Raw genomic sequence first — 27,495 nt, 5'->3', positions numbered from 1 at the left:
AAGTGACATTATTTAATCCGTCACAAGCATGTGTCGAATATTACCATTTAAAACTTAACCCAAAGAGTCATGACTCATGACATAAGACAATCGATCCCACAAACCCACATTGAACATTCGGTGGGTTAGACAACTGTTTTATACAGCGTAATAGTATGCTGCCCACCGACGTCTGATAAAACCAGCAGCAAATACTACTGCTTTAATTTCTTTTCTGAAATAAACTGTGAACCCCACTAATTAAAATCCACCATCATTTATTACCCTTGATTAAGAAATCTAGCTCCGTATATATATATATACATGCATAAACCCCCAACATTTAGTATTATAACCACAAATCATCATTTTTATTTAAAGTTGTTGCAAGTTGAATTGGTTAGTAATGGCATCTCTTGTATTGTTGGTATGTGAGTTTTTGCATCCTCATAACATTCATTTGGCATACAATTATAATACCAACAAAGAGAAAAACAATCAAGAATTGAACAAAGTTGGAGAAGAAAAGGGGAAAAGCAGGGAGACTGATTTAATTGTACAAGATGAAGAATTATTGTTTCATTTGTGTCTTGATTCTCAGCTTATTTGGCCTTAAGCATTCATTCTTAAATAATGCTTATTGACTTATTGTAACACTCACTGTATTACTGTAATTATTGATTAGGGGGATTATTAGTCGCTAATCCTAAAGTTTTTTTTTTTTCCTTAAATAATGCTTGTTTTATTAATTTGGGATGAAAATGTAATTATACCTTGATTGTACAATGCTTATATACAAGTGGATGTATAATCATATTTGTGCTTCATATGACAACCTAGCTATCGCAAAGTAGCCGTGTTAATCACATATAGGTGTTAATCGGTTAACCTTATTTTCGATTTCAGTTTGATTTGCTTTGGTTCAGCGACGGAGCCATGATTTAAAGTAAACGAGGACGAAAAATTAAAGTAGGACGAACGGGTAATTGTATAAGGTAATATAAGGTAATAAGGTAGCCTCGGGAAATATTCGAAAATTTGAACAAAAACTTCGAAATTTCATACGTTAGCGGGGGCGAGCGTCCCTACTATCCCCTCTTCGCTCCACCACTGTTTGGGTTCATTTCAGTTGGCAATTATAATCATAATTGGTTTGTACATAGTTGAGCCGGGTGCGTATCAATCGGATCAATATGATGAGATTAGATTAGTTTCGGGCCTCAATATTTTTTACTTACATGCTAATTATATCTCCTAAGGTTCATTATTTTTTATTTTGAAAATGTAATAAGGTTTTTTTTTGTCAAACACAACTTAAAAAAACAAAAAATCAAAAACCACCTTTAAAAAAAAGTTTGTCAGCTTAAAGCATTTCTAAACCTCTATTTGCAACCAACAACCACCACAAACAACATAACTACGACCTACCTTACACTCCCCCTACCTACATACCAAATTTCAGACCAAACAAAGCATCATAACTCCATCAAAAGACCCACGAAAAAACCCTGTCCACCCACTGTAAACCCAGACCTTACACTCCTCTCTACCTACATACCGGCCTTACTTTACACACAAATCGACCCCATATAAGGCCACATTTGACCAATGTGCTAACAACCCTTTTTTTTTTTTTTTTTTGAAGAAAACACTCGAAGAGTGTTACGATAGCATAGAAATATCAAAGAGTACAGCACTTTGAGCAGTCGGTGGTAAAACATTCGACCATTCCACTCGACCAACAGTTCTAGGATTAACATGAGCTAAACAATGCGCTACACTATTATTGACCCGACTCGTATAAGACCATAAAACTGACTCAAACTCGTTACTTAAAATAAGAATGTCATCGATCACTTGTGCGAAAATGCTACGCCCCTGCTTCCTTCCTTTGAGCGCCTCCACAAGCTGCAAACAGTCACTTTCCATAACCACCTTCCTCATGCCTTTCTTTCTAGCCTCCTCCAATCCGTCCCACATCGCAACCGCCTCCGCCACACTTGGCTCCCACCACTCGTCTCGAACAATAGCTGCCCCCCACATCACTGTCCCACTTCCATCCCGACAAACCATGCCCGAGCTAGTTCCTTCCCCTTCCTTCGCACCCGCATCCACATTTATCTTAACGTATCCACGCGGCGCTACAGTCCACGCCACCCCTTTCTCCTCGCTTCTTTCGCAGCCAAACCCCTTACACCGTAACCCCCTAGCTCCAACCCCTCCTCACCCTCACACCACACGTCCCGGACCCTTCTAACAATGCTCTCTGGATCAACCTCCACCCCATCAAACACCACCTTGTTTCTCCTCTCCCAAATAGCCCAACAACCCAACATAAATTTTCCATACTCCAAGGCACCCACATCTCTCCATTTCTTCTCAATCCAGCTGCGAACTTCTCCCGTCCTCTCCTCTTCCTCATTCGCAAAGCCCAACTTCTCCCATACCCACCTCGCAACCCCACAATCCCTAAACAAATGTATACAAGACTCGTCAGACAAGTTACAAAAAGAGCAAAGAGAAGACTCACCTCCCATTCGAGCGACGATGTTTGCCTTTGTTGCTAAAGCGTCATTACACAGCTGCCAAAAGAAGAGTTTTACGCGTGGCCAAACCGGTACTTTCCAGAGTTTGTTCCAGAAGCATTTCATACTCGTAACATCCGACTGCTCCGCCATCTCCAACCAGTGCCCAGCCATCATTCGGTAAGCTGACTTTACACTATAAATGCCATTCCGCTCCCCACTCCAATACCACCCATCCCGCGGCTTGTTCGGACTTAGTCGAATATTAGTAATTCGATCTCGCTTAAACGGTAAGAACAAATTAGCTATACTATCCATGTTCCAACCATTTTGGTCCGTGATCAGCTGAGCCACGACCATCTCCTCGTGACCAGTCGGGCAAGGCGAAATAACCCTTCCCGTCTGCGTACCCGACACCCAAGCATGCCCCCACACCCTTGTCGATGCCCCATCCCCAATCCTCCTCCTCAATCCTTTCTCCAACGTCCCCCGAGCCTCTAAAATGCTGCGCCAAGCATAGCTAGGATTGTGCCCAATCCTCGCTCCCAAGAAATCACCCTCCGCATAATACTTCGCCTTCATCATACGGGCCCACAAACTATCCGGGCAAGTCAACAATCGCCAAGCCTGCTTTCCCAAGAGAGCAAGATTAAATAAACGGAGATTACGAAAGCCTATCCCCCCGTGGTCCTTTGGCTTACACATCCTTTTCCAAGCTATCCAAGATATGCCTTGGAAAGCTTGTACCCCCATCTTTCCAACGAGTCCAAGAGCACCTCAAATCGACCTCGTTTACCATCTCAAATATCGCCTGAAATTAACCCTATTGCAAGTGGTTAGGAAATGCTTTAAGTTGACGGAATCCGGCCAAAATGTCGAGTTTGACAAAAAAATATACTAAAGGTTATGTTTGACAAACTTTTTTTTTTAAAGGTGGTGTTTGGAAATACTTTTTTTTTCAAAGGTTGCTTTTTTTAAAGGTTGTTTTTGGAAAAAAAAAAATCCATGTAATAATAAGTTAAATTCACTATACTAAATAAAAAGAATTAACTAGTGAACTCATGAAATTGGATTGTTTTCATGAGAAAATAAATCTCTTTTAATTCAGGTCAATGAGTTCAGTTAGAATCAGATCAGAAGATCGGTATCTTACGAATATGTAAAATTCTATTCAACTTTGATTCAGGATTGAAAAGAGTTTTACGGACGATTCCGGTAAGTCAAATCCGATCTTTGATCGAATATCAATTCAAAAACTTTTAATAATTTGTGAAATTAATAGTTCATTTTGACTCGTCTCTCAATTCAATTCAAATTTTATAAGTCCAGTTAATTTCAGTTCAGATTAAAAGGGTTTCAGTTCTAAAAAAATGCCTAAACCCAAAAAATGGGTCAAATTATCCCGAGGTCTTAATATACTAACAGGTGGAAATCAAGTTACTCAGTTGTAAAGTGGATCAAGTTATCTCAAGTCCGAGTTATGTTGGGTCAACTACATGTTGGAGGAGTGGGCCGGGGTAGGTTTATGTCTTGTCATCACCGGATCAAGTAATAATCGGGTGATATGTATGCTTGGTTCATTTCATGTGATTTTATCAACATAGTTTATTTTTCATGTTCAGACCAATTTTAAATGTTACAATATTTCAAGGTGTACTCGTTTTAGGATCTGTTTGACAAAATTAACTGAAAAGGTAGTTAAAGACTGAAAAACTAACTGAAATCTGATAAGGTAGCTGAACTATAGGAGCTGATAAGGTAACTGATTATATAAAAAAATGTTTGACAAACTAACTGAAAAGGTAGTTGATTTTGGTGAAATGACGTAAAATGATATGATAATTATTTAATAGTATAGATTTTCTTTTTTTTTGACAACAAGCAAAGAATAACTTACATTATTCCAAACGTTACGAAGTAAGCTATTCGACTAAGTAGCACCAGAAACCTGATGACCAAATCTAGTGCTACCAAGCCATTCCTAAAGATTACATAAACATTAATAACTATAAAAACTACAACAAGACAAACTAGAGCATCGAGGGCATGTTGGTGAAGGAAGGAGCAGGAATAGCCACGGGCCATAGAACAAGCTTCATACACACGGAAGACCTCCAAATACCGTCGTACATACGAGCCGCAAAGTGTCAATAGCAAGGTGTACTTACGCTCTTGCGATAAGAGCGTAGAAAGACAATATGGTAAGCAAGACTACGAAGTCTGCCACCGACGGAGATAAATCTCCTACACCTTAGAGATCGAACCCTCTGATCGTAGGACCAGCAGATCAAGAAATCCGACATGCAATATCCAACAAGAACACGAACCCACGGGGACAGGACACCCATGCTCATAGTCGGTTGCGAAGTTACCATAACCCTAGAAAGGATAAGAGACACGACACTACGAGCCACCCCAAAGATTAAAGGACAGGACACCCATAATCCAAAGGAGGTTTAATTTTTATTAAACAGAACAGAGAAAATAACAGCAACATGAAAGATGAGACTTAGACCACCGAAGCCATCCAACCCAACGCCTCATCCAACCCAACTAAGACCAACCCGACCACATCAAATCAAATCAGGTACTTTATTTTCCAAATGCTACTCTAGGTAGAATTTCATTTCAAGTAACTTAGTTGGTTAAATAAGCTACTTGTCAAACGCTTACAAAAAAATAAGGTACTTGAAATTTTGGCCAAATAAGCTACTTTGACCAAATAAGGTATCTGAAATGCCTTACCAAACGGAGCCTTGGTTTTACACTAAAACAATTAAAAAGAATGTCAATTTGATCTTATTTAAAGTACTATTAAGTTAATCCGTATTTGGGTCATCAATTGAGTTGGGTCAATACAAAGTCATGAGTTATCCCATGTTGCTTTCACTTTGGGTCGGGTTAGGGAAACAAGGGTTGTTAATGGTAGGCTATCGATTTTCAGTTGACCAAATCTTTAGGTTTTACAGGACAATGGTTTGACCGGTGTGAGTTAGGTTCTCCAGGTTAGATCAGCTTTTACCACCTCTAATTAAAAGAGACTAGGATATAGATAATAGGTTACATGTTTATGGAGTAGCTTTCACGAGAAAATCTATAAAATTAAAAATGGTTCAAATAATTTTAAACAGAATAGTTATATGAGACAATTTTATAACCACATTAATCTAATAATTAGAATGTGAATAGATATAATATAACTTATTTAAAAAACCAAAAATTTATGTTAGATATTCATATACATTAATAATTTGTCATTTTTCAACTGTACTCACTCAATCATAAATGCTAACAAAACTAAGAGTGCATATGCATCACAAAACTATAAAAAGCTAAAATAAAATAAAATAAATTAAGCATCTAATAAAAGGACAATATATTTGTTGAATTTTTTGTTTTCTAATTTTTGTATAAATTTATTATATAACATTACTTGAATAATACAACTTAATCACAATAATAATTCTATAACTCTTAGGGATACAATAGATTGCCTCACTCAAATTGTTGTTGTCAACAACATATTCTCTATCACTCAAACAAATATTTATAAGCCTAAAACATCAATTAAATTTCTATATTTGCGTTGAATTTAAATTAAATTAAATTAAATGGTGTAAGGTGGAGGCCTAGGCATGTCCTTAACAATGCCACAAATTGCAAAAGTGTCAGGAAGACTGTATTCATCCCTTAGTGACCTCTCTGGTGAAAGAACACTAACATACATTTGTTGTCCAAGGTAAGATCTTTCCAAGCACTCATTTCTCACGTTCCACATTCCGGAATTGTCGAAAGTTAGCATGATTGCTGCCCATGATTTCGGGTATACTTGTATTGTGTATCGGCTTGGTGCGTCTAGGAGATTGTAGTTCTTCCTCTTCTCGGGGGTCCAAGTCCCGACCTCAATCCTGATTTGGAAAACGTAAAGTATTAGTCGCGCGTGCAAAATTAGTGTTGTTCATAGACGGACAATTTTTTACAAAAGTCTACATTATTCTCGGTTTATGTCTGACCCAGGAGTCAGGACAAAGCTACGTTCAAATTTTACCTAGGGCCAAAACAGTAATATAACAACCTATATTTCTAATCATGGCTTTGATTCAAAAAGCTCACCCGGGCCGTGGCCTGGTCAGCCTGTGCTCAGCTTGACTCAAACTCGTATTTGATCACTATAAAGAAAGAAAAAGAAGCTTACGCGACAGGGAAGAAAGAGTAACCGTCCAAATGCCAAGTTTGGATGCTCTTCTCATGGTTCTCAAAGATGATCTCAACAAAGTTCCTAAAGGTAGCATTGAGCACATTGGGTCCCACAGTGAACTTGTCCAAGGTATCAATGTTAGCCGGTGGCTCATCACCGATGACATCATACTTGAACAGCTTGTCAGCCACGCCGTAGTACTCTGCAAGCTTCAATGGGGTGTCTACATCAGTGTGGGAAGCACCATTGATTGCATAACGAAGCTTGCCATCAACAGAGCCAGCAGTGTTAACCAACTTGATGGTTCGAGTAATGTTGATTTGACCATAGTGGTATGAGCCTTGTGGGTTTGGCCTTGCAGCGCTGGCGGTCAAATTCCACCTAAATGACCTAAACTGATTCAAAGACCATGCCCATCCGACTGGTGCCTCGGGTAGGACAGTTGATGCAGCTCCCTTTCCGCCTTCATAGCGTACAATGCCGGTGGCTTGGAGGTGATACTTTGTAAACCTAATCACACCAATACATCCAAGTTAATTAAAACTGCTTCATTGTGGCCAGCGTATCAGAGTATCAGAGCCAGCGTGACTAAAAGGTCACAGGTTCAAATCCTGGGAGCCTCCAAAAATCTCACAGGCATAAGAAAGTTCAAAGATGATGAAATTACCTCGAGGAAGCGACCATGTAATAGTCCTTAGGATCTTGATCAGCAGTAACAAGGACAGAGTAACATTGACCAAGGTGAATATCAAGTGAATCATAGACATTCTGAACAGTGTGGGACCCCTCAACTTCAACCAACTTCATTGTATGCCCTTGAAATCTAAAGTTAATCGAGTTCTTCATACCGACATTACAAATCCTGTATCTGTAAGTCTTTCCTGGCTTCATTGTGAACAAAGGCTCTTCATTCGAGTCACCAACCTTACCTTGTCTACCATTCATCAACACACCATCTGGCCTAGCCAAGGATTTTCCCCCGTCGAGACGTTTTTTAAGGACTGTGTGGCTGTCAGCGTACCAGTCACCGACTAGGACAGTGTAGTCGTCTTCAGGGTCAGCGAAGGGGACTGGGATTAAGAGACGGCTGTTGATTCGTAGACCACCGAACCCGCCTGCTGCCTTTTGGAAGCCTGTGGTTGGGAAGTAGTAGTAACTTCCAATTTGATCCTTTACTTGGTAATGGTATGTGTAGTTTGTTCCTGGTGCAATTGGGCACATTGTTCCTGGTGTACCATCTTGCCATGAATTCTTCCTTTGTTGAATTCCACTCCTATTCAAATAATTTAAATAAAATAATCATATCATATTATTACAAAATGGAACGTTAATTATTCGTGACACCACCAGTTGGAACAGTCTCTTTATTAGAATGCATGTGAAGTTCAAGTTATCTTAGTTACCGTGTAGCCTAATAAATAAGACACAATGTAACATTAAATAACAAAAAACAACGAATGCATAAACATACCAAGTGAAGAGCAAAGGCTCGTTAAGGTTATTGAAAACATTAATAAAAAAAACATTTCATGTAAAAAAATCATATTATATCTTACTAAATCGAACATTAATTATGGGACAGTCTCTCTATTTAGACGCGATATAATAACTACATTATTAGTAGGCCTCCGAAAAAAGAATGCATTATTGACTTTAAAAAAAAAAAAAAAAAAAAAAAGTGCATAAACATACCAGGTGAAGAGCAAAGGCTCGTCAAGGTTATTGAAAACATTAATAACGACATTGTTATTGGTGGTGGTATTCAAGTTCGGGCCAGGGAATTCATTGTTGATAAGAATAACTTGTTGAGGTACACCCAAAGGGGATCGAGTCCCATAACTAACATTCCAAGTGAAAAACAAGTACGGGTCCTCGGCCCGTGCCATCATGACAACCATAGAGAATAGCCATGGCAACAACAATGAGGAGGTAATTAATTTAATCTTTCCCATGTTAATTGTTACTTAAACCTATATAATTTGAGCTAACAAGGGAAAGGATATTTAAGGACCCTCCTTTAAAAAATAAATAAGGTATAATAATTTTTTAGCTTAAGAAAAATAATGTGCCTTTGTGTAAGAGATATTGGGAGCCTAGCTACTCAATTCTTGTTAGCTAAAACTTGTTCATAATCTCATCCTACTTATACTCAATGCATGGAAGATTAACAATTGTTTTTGCTTACCCAATTTTCTTGTGTAGTCTCCCATGATTTAAGGACAACCTTCCAATGTGTCCTAATTGTGGTTTTTGTTACTTCTAAATATTTTCTATAAAATTCTAAAATGGTTAAATGTCTAATTTTAGTGTTGATTATATATGGATAGTGTTCTTAATTGCTTTTGTTGTAATGTCCTAAGAACAATTAAATTAATTAGCTATGTTAATAATAAACATTATAGTTATCTAAGTGCTAATTAAGTTTTGTTAGAAAAGATAAATTGTGAATGGGACTTTTGGAATTGCCCTGACTTGGTCAATTTCAAATATTGCCTCCTATATAATCTTATGTTACATAAATTGGAGTATATTTATTGTTTCTCAAATTTTGAAACACTCACTTTTATTTTCGATATTTCTAAAAAGAAGTGGTTAAATATTATGAAATGTATAAAATTATAGGATAAAATATCTGTCGCAATGAGATTAATTACATAATTTTTACCGAGGCGGTTTCCTTGAAAAAGTTTAGTGCTTAAAAACAAACACATATTCTTGTGGAGGTTCAGCTTACATAATACTTTGTGTATTTATTTGTTTTTTCACTTTTTTCTTTTTAGTTAGACTAAAATGGTTATGCCGATTTTCATAATTATGGATACGTTTTACACAACAATGATGTAAGAAAGCTTAACGAGTCACGAGTGGACTAACTCAAAATATATCATCATATAGTTTGAAAATAAGAACTTTAAATATCGCAATCATCTTCACAACAATAGCACCAAAATATATTTCAATCTACGGTTACAAATTTGATGTGGGGATTATTAATCACAAGTCAAACATTTTTTTTACATTTTATTATTCGTTCAACTAAACTTTATATTTTATCCGCAACTCTTTTATATGACCGCGTTCTATGATCCTTAATTCCTAATGTAGGACGGACCCAAAATGAGGAAAAAGAATTTTTTTGACTAGTGTAACAAAATATGCTCACGAAAAAAAAAAAATAGAAACTAAAATTTTTAAAATATGGGCTTATTTGTGCGCAATCAATGTGGCCCGGTAGGTGTTAGGACTCATCAACTAATTGGGGCAGCCTAACTAAGACTTGGCCCATCACTGAAGTTAAAAAGGGAAGAACGAAAAACGACTCCGCTGGGGATCGAACCCAGAATCTCTGGTTTCGTAGACCAGCGCCTTATCCATTGGGCCACGGAGTCGTTGATGTTATACTAACCTGGTATAAGTTATTTAATTAAATCTTAATTGTGTGAGAAAAAAAGGGATGTCATATGATCTTTCTTTCCTTGATAGATGAAATACTAGTTTTCTTACCCGTACGTTGTACGAATATTAAAATAATGTGTGATAAATTTCACAATAAAATGAAATATAGACATATTACACCGTTCATATCTAAGATTTTATGTATGCCGCATGACCAACAAATAATTCCTGTTAACATAATATTGACATAAGAATAAAAGAGTGTTGATTAATAAAATACTTTTTTTTAGGAAAATAAAAACCAATATGAAGTTTATATATATGATACTTGGACTATTGGTTTTGTATTGGGGTTTAGGTTTCTTGTTGGTTATGCTTATTAACCTTGGTTCTAATGTTTTTGTATGGTGTGTTGACACTTTTTTTTTTATCATTGGAGTCCCTTGCCTATGTCTCATTCATTATTTATCGTTCATTTATATATTTTTCACTTGAATCATAAATGTGGAACTTATAATTTGTTTAATTACGTCATAACTATATGAAATGACATATTTTATTTATAATAAGAACTTTAATTCATTCATTCTCATTTATTTATCGTATTTCAATTATTGGTGATTTAATCTACTTGAATAATTGGATGAGCCGTATTCATGTAAAATTACCATTATACTATACTTTTGCTTGGCTTATAATTATACCTCACTTGTGCTGTTCTGGGAAGTGCGGGTTTATCTCACTCTTTGCCCACCTCTTCCGTGCTGTTCTGACGAATTTGGTATACCCGACTTCCGTTCTGTTGCCTGGGTCTTATATGTGAGATGTTTATTACATACTGAGAAGGTAATGATTTTGTGTGGTTCTTAGGTGTCTACTTACGGTGGTGTCATATTGTGTAGCAAACTAGCTTGACTATCCTTACGCCTCACTTGTAATGTTCTGGCAAGTGCGGATCTAACTTACTTGTGCTGTTCTGGCAAGTATGGTTATCTCTTTTCTTTTTCGCCCCACTTGTGTTGTTCTGGCAAGTGCGGGTTATCTCATTTTATTTCCGCCACTTTTGTGTTGTTATGGCGATTGGGGTACTCAATTTCCGTTCTGTCATCGAGTCTTGGATGCGGGTTGTTCTGCCGCATGTCGAATCGGAAGTGTACAGTCCGAGAGTCTGGCCAGATTGAGACTCGGACCGTATTATTATCGTAGTCCTACCAAGGAAATCTGAGTTTTAGAGAGTAAAAGTCTTGCATAGTTATGAGTCTTACATATGCCATTTACCATGAGAATGATACCTTTTGATTGTTTGGATGGTAAGAGTCTTTTGGTCCTATTGAGCACTACGGGTGAGATGCAGGCCACCTAGTATCGATATGATCGGCGGGATAATTGATGTTCCCATTCGTATTTATGGTGAGATGCAAGCCATAAGTATGCCTGGGACATTAGTAGCCACGTCCCATCTTATATGTTAAAATGATTTCAAAGTAAATGGCTACTGGTTTTCATTCACATGTATTCTATTGTTGGCCTTCGGTTACCCATTGCGCATGATATCTATGATTTACTTAGAGTTGTGTTACCATGTATGATGCATTGGTCGGTTTGTCTCACACGTATGTCTCATATGCCATTGTTCTTGTTTAACCTCACATGTAGAGAAGACAATGGGCCGTGCTGGGCCAGCCCGCGTGCCGGCCCTTCGTGCCTTTCTCCAAAATTGGCCCGGCCCAAGCATGGATATTGGGCTCCTCGGGCCGTGTCGTGCCAGGCCCACTGATCCAAACCTACGCCGTGGTCCGCTCAAGGCACGGTCATTTTCGTGCTCGGGCCGTGCCTGGCCCATGGGCTTTTCGTGCCTTGTCTGTGGGCTGGCCCATGTGCTTTAATATTTTTTTTATTTTAAAAAAAATGTTATATAACTGATATATTTTTATTACTTTTTGTTTAATAAATGATGATTAGTGGTTTAAATATATATTTTATTAAATATTAATGTACTTTTTGTTTAATAAATGATGATTAATGGTTTAAATATATATTTTATTAAATATTAGTGTACTTTTTGTTTAATAAATGATAATCAATGGGCTATTCTTCGGAACGGGCCGTGCAAGGCCCACCATGCCTGGTGCGTGCCGTGCTCCACCGTGCTTGGGTCGTGCCGTGCCTGGGCACAGATTTCTGAAGAAAATCGCGCCGGAGCCCGTCTCAAGCCCAGTCGTGCCGTGCCCGTAATTCCTCGATTTTCTCATCAGGCCGGGTCGTGCCGTGTCGTAGGCCGTGATGGCCGTGCCGCTGTAATACCCGGTATTTTAATATGATATTATATTAGGCCGAGTTACCAGCTGGGTCGTGTAGTGTATTTTTGACTCGGGTAATTATGTGACTCGGGTTTTAATTAATCTAACTAGGTTAGGCCTGTATCGTCTTAATAGCACCTATCCTACATGTATAACCCATCTAACCAAACCCTAATCTCCCTATCACCATATTCATTTTAACCATGAGAAAAGAGAGAAAAGAGAGAAGAGGGAGCCGTGTGTGAAGGGAGTCGCGTGAGGAATTGCGAGGCGATTTCTCAGCCTATTCTCATCCTATTTCGTAAGTAGACTATCCTATTACCTCTTTATTCAATTATTAGCATAATTATAGTAGAATTGGGATAATTTTCGTAACCCTAGAATTGGTTTGGGGGTTTTTGATTATAAATTGTATGAGATAAATGAATGGAATAGTTACAGCAATTTACAGATTCGTTGGTCTGTGTTATTTGAGTGTTTTACCTGTCTTAAAGCCGTGGGATGCAAAAAGTTTAAGAAGAGACTCATGTTTATTCCAAGCCTAGTTTATGCCTGTGAAAATTGGTAGCATTTCACCGTGTAGTTTTTCCTGAAGAAATTATTTGTGAACGTCTATCTAAAAAGTCCGCAAATCAGTAGAGGCTGAAAGATTACTTCTAAAACATAATTTAGATATTGAATTGGTACTGGATCTTTTTCATATATTTAATTTAAAGAGTTTAGATGAGTTAGGCGTTGGTTTTACTTAAGAATCATTTGTCAAACTCGTTTTATGAATCAATACTTTTTAGGCGACGGTTTCTGTCAGTTTTTGGAAATCAGTCTGAAAACCCTTGATAAGTTTGGAATTTAAGAAAGCACGTTGGATATAAATTGTAGCTAAGACTCATGGGGTTCCAATTCAATTGGCCTTGCATCAATTCGAATTTTCTGGAATTAGTTATTCATTTTATACCGAGTCTGCCATGAGTAGGAAAATCAGGAAAAGTCGTGTTTGTTCTTTAAATTGATATTCCTATTAAGTTATGATGAGTCTAGGTTATGTGCATGATTAATTGACTGAGTAGATGGTAATTATACATAATTATGTTATGTAGGTGATGGATAAGTGAAGGATCATAAGTGATTGCTTGTGTGTGCTTGGATTACGAAAGGTAGGGAAATACACTTGACTTATTATCGTTGATGTTGAATTGTGTTGACTTGTTTGTGTTTCGTATGACCAAACTGTGAACGTTGACTTGCTTCGTGGTTGTTGATTTACGTTATGATTCATATACTGGAAGGTGATTGACTGAATTGATCGTATTGAGTATGTTATCACAACATTTGGTAACCGGCATGATTTTATGATTGATCAGTTCAAAGATATATATATTGTGTTGCATTAATTTCTTTTGAGCATTCATATGCATTGGAGATAGAGGATGTTGTGGTGATGTGGTGTGGTGAAGATGATGTTGTGATAAGGCCCAGGCGGGTTCTGCAGGACTTGCCCTGGTGTCCTCAGCGAAAGTGGCAGATCGGCTACGGTCGATATATAGTCTAGGGGGATCGGTATGGTTTGGGTGTTCCGGGTTATGAGATATGAGTTGAGATGGAGATGAAGGTGACGGAGGAGCATGCATATCATATTTTGTTGTTTCATTGTATTCCCTACTCAACCTCGTGGTTGACCCTGTGTATTCGTGAACACCTGTGACGATCCAAATATTGGGGAGCAGGCTTGACAGGTTTATGAGATAGGCTGGGAGCTTGATGGGCGTGAGACACTGGATCAGAAGACTTAGTAGCTAGATCATCATTTAGAAGACTTTCACTTTCATTTATGTTAGTTCCTTGTAATTTGATGTAAAAGAGGTTTTGTAATAATTAAGTTAAAGTAATTATATATTTTGCCTTGGAGTTTAATTTGTTATTCACTACCTCGGGAAACCGAGATGGTAACAGTCCGGTTTATTAAGGAATGTCTTGCTAAAGGCTCCTTCATAAATCGGGGTGTTACAGCCGCCCACCAGCCCGCGACCCTTTATGCCAACTCTACTTACATGTATTGGATATTGTTCACATGTATTGAATATTGACTATGCCTTATATGCTATAATATGTTCTTGTTCATTTGTGTTTTGATATAATATGGTTGGGAGAACCCTGAGTTACTCCCCAGTCCCCACTAACTGTGGCATTCATTTTAATGAATGAACAGGTTGCAAGTTGGTGCTTATTTGGGGTTTACGACGAGTGAGTTAGCGAGCGTTGTACTTACAACGATTGGCCCTACACGTAGTAGTTTCTAGTAATGTATAGTACCTTATTTGTGTGTTATCAAGGGATCGGAATCCCTTGCATTCATTTAATTAAGTTAATATTTATATAAAAGCCTTTTTCTTAACTTTTCATTTCTTTATGTTTTATTGAACCCACGCTTTGAACTTAAAAAGTTTTAAAAATTTTATAAGTTCCGCTTCATTTTACTAGTTTTATGTTATGTTTATTGCGGGGGTTCACATCCGGGAGGACGACACTCCTTACACCTACGCTATTATTATATTATATTTGGTAGATTGTTTTTGAGGGTAAGGAGTACCGTCCTCCCGGAGGACTCAAGAATTTTTCTTGATTAAAAAGACGGGTTTGGACGGGAAATGAGAATGCGGGAGTCACAATCAAGGTCAAGTTTAACCTTCATTTATTTAGATTTAATTAATATCAAATACTTTCGAAGTTTTTAATCAAAGTTTTCCAACTTTGAGATTTTTCACCCACACTGGGATCAATTCCAGGCTCCGTTCCTGCATAGTAGTCTCAAGTAGCTCGATACCAAAAACAAGCGGGTCATCATTTATAAGCACGTCAAAAACGACTCATACTTTGAAGTTAGTTTGTTTTTGGCGATGACGATGGTCGAAGGGTATCTCCTTCCAACAGTTAGAGCAATCTATTTCGAGGTTTTGAAGACATCTTAGTTAATGGGTAAACTCCTGGTAAATTTGATTTTTTCATTCGTAAGAGACGAAAATCGAACCTCTGCCCAATTGTTTAAGAGATAATAACCCACCACACATTCACCCTAATGTTTCTGATACCGAGTCGTACCCACTACAACTAACATATTCACATACGGAGTAAGATTATTTTTAACTGATAATACGGTGGCTCTACCGATCCGATCCTAGGAAAAAAAAACGGCCAAACTATTAAATATACTAGTCGTCCTAAACTCCAATAAATAGGTGCCCATGACTATACAATACTATAGCTATCATGATGATTATAACTTATTTATGATTATGAGTAGTCCATACTATAGTATAGACACACTACTACTACTACTAGACGACCCTGCGCTGCCCTAAACATTAGCCCTGCCCTGTCCACACTAACTATATAACCTACATTTTTCACTTTCTCCGCGCCTCCTTAGCCTTTGCTCTTGGGCGTCCTTTTATTATCATTATTATTTCCTCTATATATTACTCCATTTCATTTTCATTATATATTCACTCTTTTTCTCTACAAAATTAATTACTAAATAAATTATTATTATAATAATAATAATAATAATAATTATATGCAACATCATCATCATCATCATCTTTATATTTCAAGGTAATTTCTTCATGTTTTTCCGGTGAGTAACAAATTTTTACGGCGAAGAAACTGCAAGTTTTCCATTATTATTGCACCAAACACTTTATCCTTCAAACTTGCATGATCCCTCTCTTTTCTCTCTTTTTTATTTATTTATTTATTTATAGTATTATTATTATTCTCCTTAATTATCTTCTTCAACTACTCAAGTAACACCAAGCTAACTAAACCAAACTCCAAAGCAAGGGATTATTTAATTAAAGTTTAATTATTGTGTGAGACGGTCCCATTTATTGTGATGAGTCTATCTTAGAGTGCGAAACCGTTTTATTTTATAATTTGTGTTTAATTGTTTAATTTAAATGATTTTGTTATTTAATTTGTTTATTGTGTGAGAATTAAGCAAACTTTTAATTTCTCTCTTGTTTTTTGTTTAAGAATAAAAAATAATTTTTTTGAAGGGTCTTTTTCTTCATAGTTTTCATCAACTAGTTGCAAATCGAGGAGGAAAATAAGAAATTCTTTTTGAAAAAAAAAATAAGGGTTTGACTGATTTGTTCGAGGAAAACTCATCATGATACTATAGTACTAGTATTACTCAGCTCATGCTAGTAGATAGTTAGATAGCTAGCAAGCTACAGCCTACAAGTAACATTTAATTTCATTAATTTGATTTTGTTTGTTAGTAACAATAATTTATATAAGATCGTTGTATAACCTATAACACACTATATAAAATAGCTTAATTACTGGTAATAATGAACGAGATACGAAAGTTATTGTAACTAGTTGGTCTCTTGGGTGTTAGGTCACAAATTCTAATAGAGAAAATGTGACATTTTTATCATAAAAAGTAACAATTCACAAATTTTTATTTGTTAAATGTTACTTCGTATAATTTATAGAAAATGCTAATATTTTTTTGTTATTATAACGATTTAATTTAAATATTTAATTATGTTAAATGGCATGATCCCAAGAAAGAATAAAAGAATATAGAACTAGTACTAACTTCACAAGTCCCATGGTCAAAAGGGTGTGACTTGTGATGTGAGTGATTAATTTTTCTCTTTGTTAGGACCCTTAAACTATATATTAATATTATTATACACACAACATTATATTTATTACTAATATAAAGTGTACTAAATCGCGTACCATATGGTTTAGGAAGCTTAATTAAGATGATCCCAAGATTAACTAATAATAACCCCCCACATAAAAAGTCCAAATTCTTAGCTTTTTACAGGTCAATTACATTGTATTTGTATGGAAATCAGTAATTCTTGTGTGAGACGGTCTCACACTGTGAAACGGTCTAAATATATAAAAAAAAAACTTATATATTAGCACTAATTTAACAACTTTTTTATATAAATGAATCGTCCTACGGTGTAAGACTGTCTAATTTTATAATTTATAAATTTTTTTAGCAAATTAATTAAAAATATGTTATACTATTAGTGTAATAATTATAATCCGTACTATATAGTGTATGAATTTGATGAAATCTATGAATTTTTAAGCAAGATCTCGTTTGACACACATGTATACAAACACACACACGCCCTTTCTCCTTTGAAATTGGTGTAATCTCTCTTCCCTTTTACTTTCCCTACACGAGATCCAAACACTCTTCTTCTTCAACACTTCTTTTAACTCCATCTTCCAATTTCGAACAAGTCAGTTTTTATATCGGTCGATTCCAAATCATTTTTACTTGTCTCTAATCGAATAGTTTTATATTAGTCATCTCCAAACTATTTGTGGTAAGTAAGTTACTATATACTCCTATGCTTTATCCACAACTCATTATCTTGTATTCAGTGTTATTTTCTCTGTTTCAATTATTTATTAGTTATTTCAAATTATTTACGATAAGTAGTAATTATGATTTATCGAAAACTCATTATCTGGTGTTCATTATTACTCTCCCTGATCTGTTTTAATCATTTATTTAAATAAATTAAAATTAAAACGAAGGGAGTAATAATATGTAATGTATTTACGAGAATTATACGTATATTTGTATGTTTTTATTTGTAGTTAATTATTATATAACCTATATAAGTTGGTGTATATATTTAGAGTAATATTTGGAAATTTGTGGAAGTGGTAATAATAATTTGTTGACTTTGGAAAACAAATTGACAGCTAAAAAAATCCTTGAAAGCTGCTGCACATCGATCATACAAACAAGCTACTCAAGTCACCAGAAGTTCCAAATTGGAGAAAATCCTCTCAACTGTTTTTGAAAGCTTCCTCCATATCTTTCCTTCATTTACATATATATCTGGTACATCTTCTTTTCTTTTCATTTTTTTTTATCATAAATAATAATACGGACTAATAAATTATCACTCCGTATTATTTATTATACTATTATCGTTATTATTATTATTTTCATAATAATAATAACGATAATAAATAATTAGCGTCATCTGATGGAATTCTTGACGCTAATTTTTTTAGAATAATTGAAAACCCGCCTTTCAAACTGGGGAAATGTTGTTATATATCGTAGTGTCGTGTATTAATTTTGTGTTTTTATTATATGAATTTATGAACAGAAAAAATTAGAGAAGATGGCATCAGCATCAAATTCGCCATGTGCGGCGTGCAAGTTCTTAAGAAGAAAATGTCAACCAGAGTGCGTTTTTGCACCATACTTTCCACCTGACCAACCTCAGAAGTTTGCTAACGTGCACAAGGTTTTCGGAGCTAGCAACGTGACGAAGCTGCTCAACGAGCTACACCCTCATCAGCGGGAAGACGCCGTAAACTCACTAGCTTACGAGGCCGACATGCGACTCCGAGACCCTGTGTACGGTTGTGTCGGTGTAATCTCGTTGCTTCAGCACCAACTCCGCCAGCTCCAGGTGGATTTATCATGTGCTCGATCGGAGTTGTCCAAGTACCAGAACCTAACTTTTTCGCCTCCAAGTGGTGGGGGTGGGATACTGGCGGCTGCTCTTGCGGCCAACAACACTGGCAGCCTTAGTGGGTTGGCCGCAAGTGCATCCCCTAACCACCACCACCACCACTCGCTCGGGATTGGACTACTAGGGATCGGTGGTGGTGGTGGTGGTGGTGGTGGTGGGGGAGGAACTGGTGGTGCGAGAGAACACCACCACCACCACCAACATAACTTATACTCGCACCACCAGTTCTTCCCCAGCAACAACCATGTTGGTGGTGGTGGTGTTGGGATTAACATTAGAGGGTTTGATATGGCGGTCGGTGGTAGTGGGGGACATGGCTATGATGCTGGATTGTTAGCTATGAACATGAACGTGTCGGCCACCGCGGCCGGGATTGGTCCACTTGGTCAGCTTCCTACTGCTAGAGCTGCTGGAGGAGATGATCGCAGGAGTATTGATCCATCTTAATTTTCTTAGGGTTTTCCTATTTCTCAACAAACCCTACTATAGGTAATTTCCCTTTTTTTTTTTTTTTTTTTTTTAAATTATCTTTTTTTTTTCCTTAAGAACATTAAATTTCTAGCTAAATAGAGTAATTATATGTAGATTAATAATTGTTGTGGAATGTTAGATACTCCTACTTTTAAGCTGAATTATCCTCAGAATGAGAATATTTGTTTTTAATCTGTTTTCACTTTTCAGTGTATGATTAATGCTGAGTAATAAATAGAGTATATATATAATTAAAAAGTTGAAAATATAAAGATCATATTGCTTAATACTAATAATAATCTAAATTATTTAACTACTAATTTTTCAAATCCGATGTTAGTTATGTTAGAAAAACCGATATATAATAGCCTAAAGAAATTGACCCCTAATAAGCACAAAACAAAAAATTAATTCTCCAATATGGAGTATGATTTAAAATTTCATGTTTTAATTAAGAAATTATGTTTTCTAATGTAATCATCTTCTTGTAGTCAATTGTTGGTCCTAAAATTTGAATACATTTACTTGTATACGAAGTTATGGTTATGGCTTTATGTTAGAATTTAATTAATTTTAATATTAATGTACGTTAGACACAATTAAGTTATGCTTGAATGAAGAGTTGCTAATTAAAACACACTGACTCATTTCTGACATTGTGTCTAAGAATAAGAATTTGAACACTGTAAGTCAAATGTTTACATTTCTCTTAAAAATTTTACCTACTAGATCAACCTTCTCAATCCATCCTACGTCCGTAGTAAATCAAAATTTGCTAAAATTAATCTAATTGATGTGTCGTATTTATAAAGACTTTTAATTACATGTTGTCCGACCCGTTACATCTTTACTTTAACTTTTAATACTCCATCCCATCCAGACCAAATTTTCGAAAGAGTTTTGTTTGATGTTTTTCTCTCATTTGGTTGTGGGCCTCTTAAATATGACTACTCACTAAAACAAATGCATACTCAACCATTTACTAGTCCAAAACTAATTATTTGATAGTTAATGATTGTAGGCATTCATGACTTTGCATTAATTAATATGGCCATGAATGAATAAACTTCAATTTAATAGAAAACAACACAAAATAGTATTAAAGAACTCATAATTACTACTCCGTACATTGTACTAGGAAAAGGGTTCTGAGACGCCACAAGCTTGTGACGGACAAGTAAGACTTGCTCGTAAGTTAAGCTTCTTAGCTTAGCTTGGAACGTTGAATTTTTTGTTGGTCCTTTTATGAGTAGTACAAAATATGAATTGAGAAAAGTGACAAAAAGGTCATGATTAGGGTTTTTGTAGCAAAAAGATGGAAAAAAAAAAGAATTAAAACAAGAAGATAAAAGAAAAAAGAAGACACAATAATTTTATGTTGATGAGGTCATGTTATAAAGGGCCTTTTGTACTGATTTACTAATAATAGACAGCAAATAATGCGCTCAACCACGTAATATAAACCCTCTCATACACATATGAAATCTTGTACTTCATATCTCTTCCTTTTGCACATTTGTGTTTTGTTATTTTGTCAATTGGTCACTTATATGTACTCTATTATGTGTCAACAATTTTTTTCTAATAAATTGTTTTAACCTTTTTTTCGATTTGTAAGAAATATTTTAATTAAAAATAAATAAATACTGTACAGTAATGTGATAACAAGAAGCAATTTTACGAGTTTTAATTTAACTGATATATGTATGTATGCATGAAATAGAGTTTTTAGCTGAATATTTATTTCAATTCAAAACCTGAAAATGTCACCTAGATGATTGTGTAACCATTTTTTTGGTTCAAAAGAACGCAATATATCGCAGGTTAGAATCGAACTCTCGAGTTCATAGTTAGGATAAAAGAACATCTACTACTTGAACTAACTCTTTTTCTTACGATTGTGTAACCATGATGTTGTCTAATCCAACCACAATTAGTCTTGCTTATAACCGGTCTAAGTTACAAGGAAGGGGTGTTATACTGGTATGCACCATCACATCTGAAAAAAGTGTTCGTTGAGATGATTTGATCCCCTCATTGTAAATTATTCTCATTTACAACGGTTGTAAACACGATTTTGTGATCCAAGAATGGTTATTGTGATGTAACGATTATATTTATTATGAGATTATGAGATCTAGTCAGTGTTATGAAAATAAAAAATTATTTTCGCATACTTTTATTTTGGAAATTTAATTTGTCCATTTATTTATAAATTAATTGTGATAATTTAGGTCATTTTGCAGGTTCATAAGGGTATTGGGAGTGACTATGGAATTATCCATGATGATGAGAGCGAAATATGAGGATTAAATGCAAGTGATAAGGACGAAAAGGATCGAAGATAAAATGTTGGTCATATATATCATGAACATCTATGTTACATTAATTTTTTTTGCCATATATATGTACCTATTAATTATTCCTCTAAAACTTTTATGGAACTAATACAATACTATGGTTTATTTGGTACGTAGTCTTGTCACTTGGGCCATTACTTGTCGGTGTTTTGTTTTATCTCACTTAGATACGTAAATTAAGTACCACAATATGTCCTTGGAGACTTTGGAATAGAGTTATAGAGAAATTAAGCTTGACTCATGGATTAATAAGTAGGTGCTTGTCTCTAACTCGAATTATCTAAAGCTTAATTCAGTTGATAAAGAAACCTTCGAAATCATATCATGAGATAAAAATAATTTATCGCTTTATACCAAATTTTATTACTGACAATTATTTTAAGTGAATAATTCCTCTTCGAGTTGAAATAGGAATATTCTCCAAAAGACAATGAAGGTCGACTTTCATTGTCTTTTGGAGAATATTCCTATTTCAACTCGAAGAGGAATTATTCACTTAAAATAATTGTCAGTAATAAAATTTGGTATAAAGCGATTTTATATATACATTTTAACTAAAATATTGCTACAAAAATAACATTCACAATAGTTGTGTATTTTGATCTCATAAAACTATTACTATTATGGTAATATATTCTATTAAAATGACAGCTTTTTTAAAATATGGTAGGAAATATATATACTCCGAATATGAGAAGATACTAAAATTTGTTTTTGGTGTAAAGGAAGTTACAAGCTCGAGTTTGATGCTGACATGATTTGAACCCTAAGTTATGAGCACCAGCTCTCATCCCCTATAGACTAAAAGAATAACACATCTATATTATTCCCGCTCAAGTTTCCCGCTCATCTTTCCCCCATACAAAATATTCTCTTCTAGAATATTCTCTTCTAATATATTGTAGTCAAAATATTTTAGTCAACTCATATATGGAATATTTCTACTACAATATTCTACGAAATCAATAATAATATTGCCGTCAATCACTAATCCCCATATATGAAATATTTCTTATGGTTACATTTTACATATAAAAGTACATTTACATTAAATTAAATTCATATTCAATTTATTAAAATAATATTAATACACTTGATGGGGCATATTCTGCACCCGCTGACCGAGTCAACATATTGAGCAAGGTCAAAGTCAAAAGACAGGAAGTCAACGTATTAGACAGCCTAACCGACTCAACCTGTCGGCCTGTCACTTGGGTCTCGGCTAGGCAACTAGCCAGCCGGGAGGCATATCCGCGTACTCACATCCAGTCCCCTCGGCATGAAGTCAACCAGGCCAGCCGGCCTGCCATGTGTCCCGCGGCCGAGGGTAGAACAGTCTTTCCACCTGCTCTGCCACTTGGCCACTACGTGACAAAAGGTAAAAGTCTATAAATACTCCTCAATTCTCATTGAGAAAACAATCCAATAATCCACAATTCATCCCTAAACTCACTATTAATCTGGTATAAACTCCCTTATCTCTCTACAATATATTTTGCCAAGTAACACACAACTTAATCTCTTTAAGTTTACTGACTTGAGCGTCGGAGTGAGTACGCTCGGTACCAAGCCGAGCCCTCAGTTTGTTCATCTTTACAGGAGAGAGCGAAAGGAAGAGTCAAGCAAAGACGTCATTCAACAAGCTTACGTGGTCACAAACACTGCTCCGAAATTACACCCGGAACAACACTAACTTTCTAGAATTAACCTTTATAAAATTACCGTGCTGTAGCACGGGTTGCTATACTAGTAACTTATCAACTAAACTAGTTAACACTTGAATTTATGATTGAAACTCCAACATGATTTGAACCCTAGGTTATGAGCACAAGCTCTCATAACTTATCAAATAAACTAGTTAACACCGAAACCCCAACATGATTTGAACCCTAAATTATGAGCACCAGTACACAAAACTTATCAACTAAACTAGTTAACACCTGAATGTAACCGAAACCTCAACTCATATTTCTTCCAATTTTACTTCACCATACTAGCTACTCTCCAAATTCTTCCTACTTATCTGTTTGTTAGAACACTTTGACAATGATTAAAAGTTGGTCAAATTCACAATTATACTTAAGCAAAGAAGGCTTATATTTGTTGTTTATTTGTGTCACTTCCATGCATGCATAAATATATGCAGTTAATCAAGCTTGAAATTCCCAATAAAAAAGGGGGGTTTCTGCCTATAATTCATTCAAGCTGACCATACCCTTTCTACACATTAATGTAATACTGCTAGCTAGCTAGTTGATTTCAGGGCCATGATGATGATGATGAGATATTAGTGACCAGAACAAAGATTTGAAAATTTAATGCAATTCAATCAATCAATAAATAAGTTCCATGAATTGCATTTTAATGGCCCTATAATACTAAATGCCTATGATATAGAAACTTAAATGCCATTTAAATACCTAATATGACAATTATTCTTGATGGCAGAATAATGATTTAAAGTTAGGTGAATGAAATATTTGGAGGGATCAAATTAAATGGAGAAATTTGAAATTAATACAAATAAAAATAGAATTTTCAAAGTTTTCATAGATTAAATGAACTGCATTGTCCTTTGTCTAAAAAAATGAACTGCATTGTTTTTAGTTTAAAGGGAGTCACAACTCATAAAAGCAATTTTAATGTTAACGGAATTCGAACTCAGATCATGAGTACCACTTTTTATGGCTTACCAACTAAGCTAGTTAATATCTATAAATTGAAAGAACTCCATTGTTAAATCTACACTCCGCCATTTGGAAGTTTATTCTAGAATAATTAAGCTTTGTTAAGTAAAGATATTAATTACTTGTTAAACTAGGGTGACAATCACTTGTCTTATTTTTGTGTCACCTATTATGTTCTGTTTTTATTTATTTTATACCTTTTAACACATCGCTGGATGAAACAATTAAAATGAAGCATAGAAAATATTAAAAACAAAATGAAACACTAAAATGATACAGAAAATCCTGGCTCAATAAACTAATCCGAGGAAGGTGGCATTTAGGAGTCAAAATATGAATGTGCAATAATTAATGGCTGATTATTAGTGCGGAGTCATCAAGATTTTAAGGCAAAAAATTCAGCTAGGACAAACATGTATTGTCATGAAGTAAATTAGAAAAAAAGTTGGAAAATTAACAAAAAAATTTCAATTTTTTCATTTCCCAACGGTGAAAAGCGTTCATACTAACCCTTCCTTGCTCACCCCAAGCTGATTTACTACTCTATTAAACAAATTGTAATTAAATTGACTTGAAATGAAAATCTAGCAAAGGAAAAAAAAGGACCTAAGAGTGTAACACAAGTTGGAAGTAAAAGAAAAATGGAGATAATATTTGAAATCACAAATTCTCAGTTGTGATGGGCATATCCGTCGTAAGTTTGTAACAGATTAAGTATTACCCATATGGAGTAGATAAGACAAAAGCATAATGTCTAAGGACTAGCAAATTTTTTTGTCCTATCTACCTACATGGTAGTACTTAATCCGTCGTAAGCAGGGGCGGACCTAGGATTTAAAGTTTGGGGTAGCAAAAAAAAATTTAGCCATATATATAGCAATAAATTTTAGAATCGAAAAAAATATACATAATCACATACTATAGTAATCAATTCATGTTATATTTATTATGGAAAAATGCGAAAAATGCACTTCATGGGAATTGAACCCGTGACCTTAGTAAGAAAACAAAGCCTTTACCACTAAACCACTTGATATTTGTTATATATTTGATGCATTAATATTTATTTATCCACTATTCAACAATATTTGGGGTAGCAAAAATCGATCCGCTAAACCGATTTTTTTACGTTTGGGGTAGCGGACGCCACCCCTTGCTACCTGGTGGGTCCGCCCCTGACTCGTAAGCTTGTGACGGAAAGAGGGAGACTTGCTGATTTGAAATTAATGGGAAAGGCTTGGCATTAGGGAGAGGCAAAGACAGGCGGTTGCAGAGGCAGAAAGAGAGAAGATTAAGGGTATTGTCAGGGGTTTGCATTTATGACTCAATGCCTGCTTTCCTCTCTGTTTGTTCTCTCTTTCAAATTCCCAATGCTCTTCTTTGATTCAACCCTCTTAATTTAGTGTCTAGACCGATTTGTAAATAAGCACATGTAAATGTCAGCTAACTTAACTGATAAATTTATAAAAGATAATATCATTTATGATTTGAGTTTAAATCCTATTAACACCATTGTAGCGCATGTAAAATTGTGATGAATACGTGATAGTGTGTTGTATAAAAATTAATGTTTATACCACTTCGTAATTTGTTTCTCCTTCTGTCCCGGTCAATTGTGTTGTCCTTTGGTTTGGCACAAAGACCAAGGAAAGAGAAGGAGGTCAATTATAAAATGACAAGTGGACCAAATTGAGTGTAATTGATCAAATTGTTCATCAAATGCAATCCTAAAATAAAAAGGGTAACAATTGACTGAGACGTCTAATAATGAAAATGGACAACAAATGACCAGGACAGAAGGAGTATTAACAAGGGATTTTATAATACCGTAAAGTGTGAAAATGATCGGAAAAATTCTTGATTATGAAAGTAATAATAATAATTCAAATATATATTAAAATTGTGTGGCAATCTAGCTTATACCATGCATATATGTTAGAATATAAAATCGATTTTGGGATTTTAACTATCAATTTAAACTTTTGGTTGAGATGATTTCTTGACATGGTATGAGAGAAAATGTGATCAAGAGGTCACGCGTTCGAATCTCGCCTCTTCAATTTTAAACTAGAATATTAGTACTAGATATGGGGAGACCTGTAGTTGCAAACTTTTGATTGAGATAATTTTTTGATAATATATAATTAATTTTTTTTATTTGAATGGTATAAAACTCAAAAAGACAAGAGAGAACTAATTAGAATTTATTATTATTATTAACTTTCAACCGTGTAGAAAATTGCATGGATGATAACAAAGAGAACGAAGGTACTTGGAAGCAATGATGACATTCTGCCCCCCTTTAAATGCTCACTCCTTTCTTGATACATCCATCCATCAGGTAGCTGACGCATTCCCCTTAGCATGCGCTTTTCTTTCCTCTATCTTCTCAACCTATTTTCCCTCTATTGTTAAGGGTAAGACGATTTTATATTGTAAGACGATTTATTTTCGTAAAAGAAATCACTCTTCTATTGTTAATAAATAAGTTATCTGTTTATACAATAGGTCTGCTCTCGTTGTAAGTCTGTCTCACGCAGCGATTTTTTTACGTACAGTACATCATATTGTCTTTGCAAACAATATTGAATTGGCAAATTTTGAAAAAAGAAAAATAGACGAATTATTAAGAGTATAGGACGGTTTTATATTAAGTACGAACTATGTTTTCTAACTTAACCGAGCAAATGATATACTCATAATTCAGATATAAGACCGTCTCACAAAAGACTAACTAATTTAACGGTAAATTTTGCTTAAAACCTTTGCAAGTTATACTGATTGCAAATGAAAATTTGTGCTAATTCATCTCAATGTAGTAGGATGGGTAGTTAACATAAATTCCCATATTAATACCTAATTTTGTCCCTAATATATCTTTGTTTTATTTTTCAGTTTAACATTTTTTATATAGATCAAAAGAATATGAAATTTATATAATTGGATTAGTTGTAAAAATAATTTAATGCTTATTTATGATAATAAAGATAATATTGAGATACAAAAATAATTTGATACAAAAACATGTCAATTGTCACATCAAGGA

General features: G+C 35.1%; 3 protein-coding genes and 1 non-coding gene across 6 annotated transcripts; 1 reads left to right on the top strand and 3 right to left on the bottom strand.

Annotated features, from left to right (window-relative positions):
* Positions 1–1,641: 1,641 nt before the first annotated feature.
* LOC141655710 (uncharacterized) lies at positions 1,642–2,052 on the bottom strand. Its single transcript, XM_074462776.1, has one exon. It carries the CDS (start codon positions 2,050–2,052, stop codon positions 1,642–1,644), a length of 411 nt encoding a protein of 136 aa, XP_074318877.1.
* A 3,840-nt stretch (positions 2,053–5,892) lies between these two features.
* On the bottom strand, positions 5,893–8,819 carry LOC141656215 (L-ascorbate oxidase homolog). Its single transcript, XM_074463058.1, has 4 exons — positions 8,395–8,819; positions 7,370–7,975; positions 6,700–7,212; positions 5,893–6,412 (listed from the first exon to the last, which is right to left on the bottom strand). The coding sequence occupies exons 1-4, from the start codon at positions 8,652–8,654 to the stop codon at positions 6,112–6,114; spliced, it is 1,680 nt and encodes a 559-aa protein (XP_074319159.1). The 5' UTR covers positions 8,655–8,819; the 3' UTR covers positions 5,893–6,111.
* Positions 8,820–10,018: 1,199 nt separating this feature from the next.
* TRNAR-ACG (transfer RNA arginine (anticodon ACG)) lies at positions 10,019–10,091 on the bottom strand. The gene has a single exon. It is a non-coding gene; the product is annotated as a tRNA-Arg (tRNA).
* A 5,644-nt stretch (positions 10,092–15,735) lies between these two features.
* LOC141657755 (uncharacterized) lies at positions 15,736–21,874 on the top strand. 3 transcript variants are annotated; one of them, XM_074465089.1, is made up of 4 exons: positions 15,736–16,007; positions 18,144–18,285; positions 18,560–19,420; positions 21,637–21,874. In XM_074465089.1, the coding sequence occupies exon 3, from the start codon at positions 18,575–18,577 to the stop codon at positions 19,376–19,378; it is 804 nt and encodes a 267-aa protein (XP_074321190.1). In that variant the 5' UTR covers positions 15,736–16,007; positions 18,144–18,285; positions 18,560–18,574; the 3' UTR covers positions 19,379–19,420; positions 21,637–21,874. The 3 variants fall into 3 exon arrangements, with proteins under 3 accessions (XP_074321190.1, XP_074321192.1, XP_074321191.1); XM_074465091.1 differs by having other exon boundaries at positions 15,736–16,029; XM_074465090.1 differs by lacking the exon at positions 15,736–16,007 and adding an exon at positions 17,420–17,758.
* The last annotated feature ends 5,621 nt before the right edge of the window (positions 21,875–27,495 follow it).

The sequence above is a fragment of the Silene latifolia genome, chromosome 5 (genome assembly GCF_048544455.1).
Source record: "Silene latifolia isolate original U9 population chromosome 5, ASM4854445v1, whole genome shotgun sequence".
In the NCBI taxonomy this organism is placed as follows: Eukaryota; Viridiplantae; Streptophyta; class Magnoliopsida; order Caryophyllales; family Caryophyllaceae; genus Silene; species Silene latifolia.
Note: the sequence above shows the minus strand (reverse complement) of the source record. Positions and strands in the feature narration are given on the sequence as shown.

What these genes read in the sequence shown, in the direction of transcription:
- LOC141655710 (XM_074462776.1), bottom strand. Translation starts at nt 2,052, where the DNA reads ATGGTTTGTCGGGATGGAAGTGGGACAGTGATGTGGGGGGCAGCTATT.
- LOC141656215 (XM_074463058.1), bottom strand. Translation starts at nt 8,654, where the DNA reads ATGGGAAAGATTAAATTAATTACCTCCTCATTGTTGTTGCCATGGCTA. An exon ending in GAGCCTTTGCTCTTCACCTG is followed by an intron (nt 7,976 to 8,394) that starts GTATGTTTATGC and finishes TTATTTGAATAG; the next exon opens with GAGTGGAATTCAACAAAGGA. An exon ending in TACTCTTTCTTCCCTGTCGC is followed by an intron (nt 6,413 to 6,699) that starts GTAAGCTTCTTT and finishes TTTCCAAATCAG; the next exon opens with GATTGAGGTCGGGACTTGGA.
- LOC141657755 (XM_074465089.1), top strand. Translation starts at nt 18,575, where the DNA reads ATGGCATCAGCATCAAATTCGCCATGTGCGGCGTGCAAGTTCTTAAGA.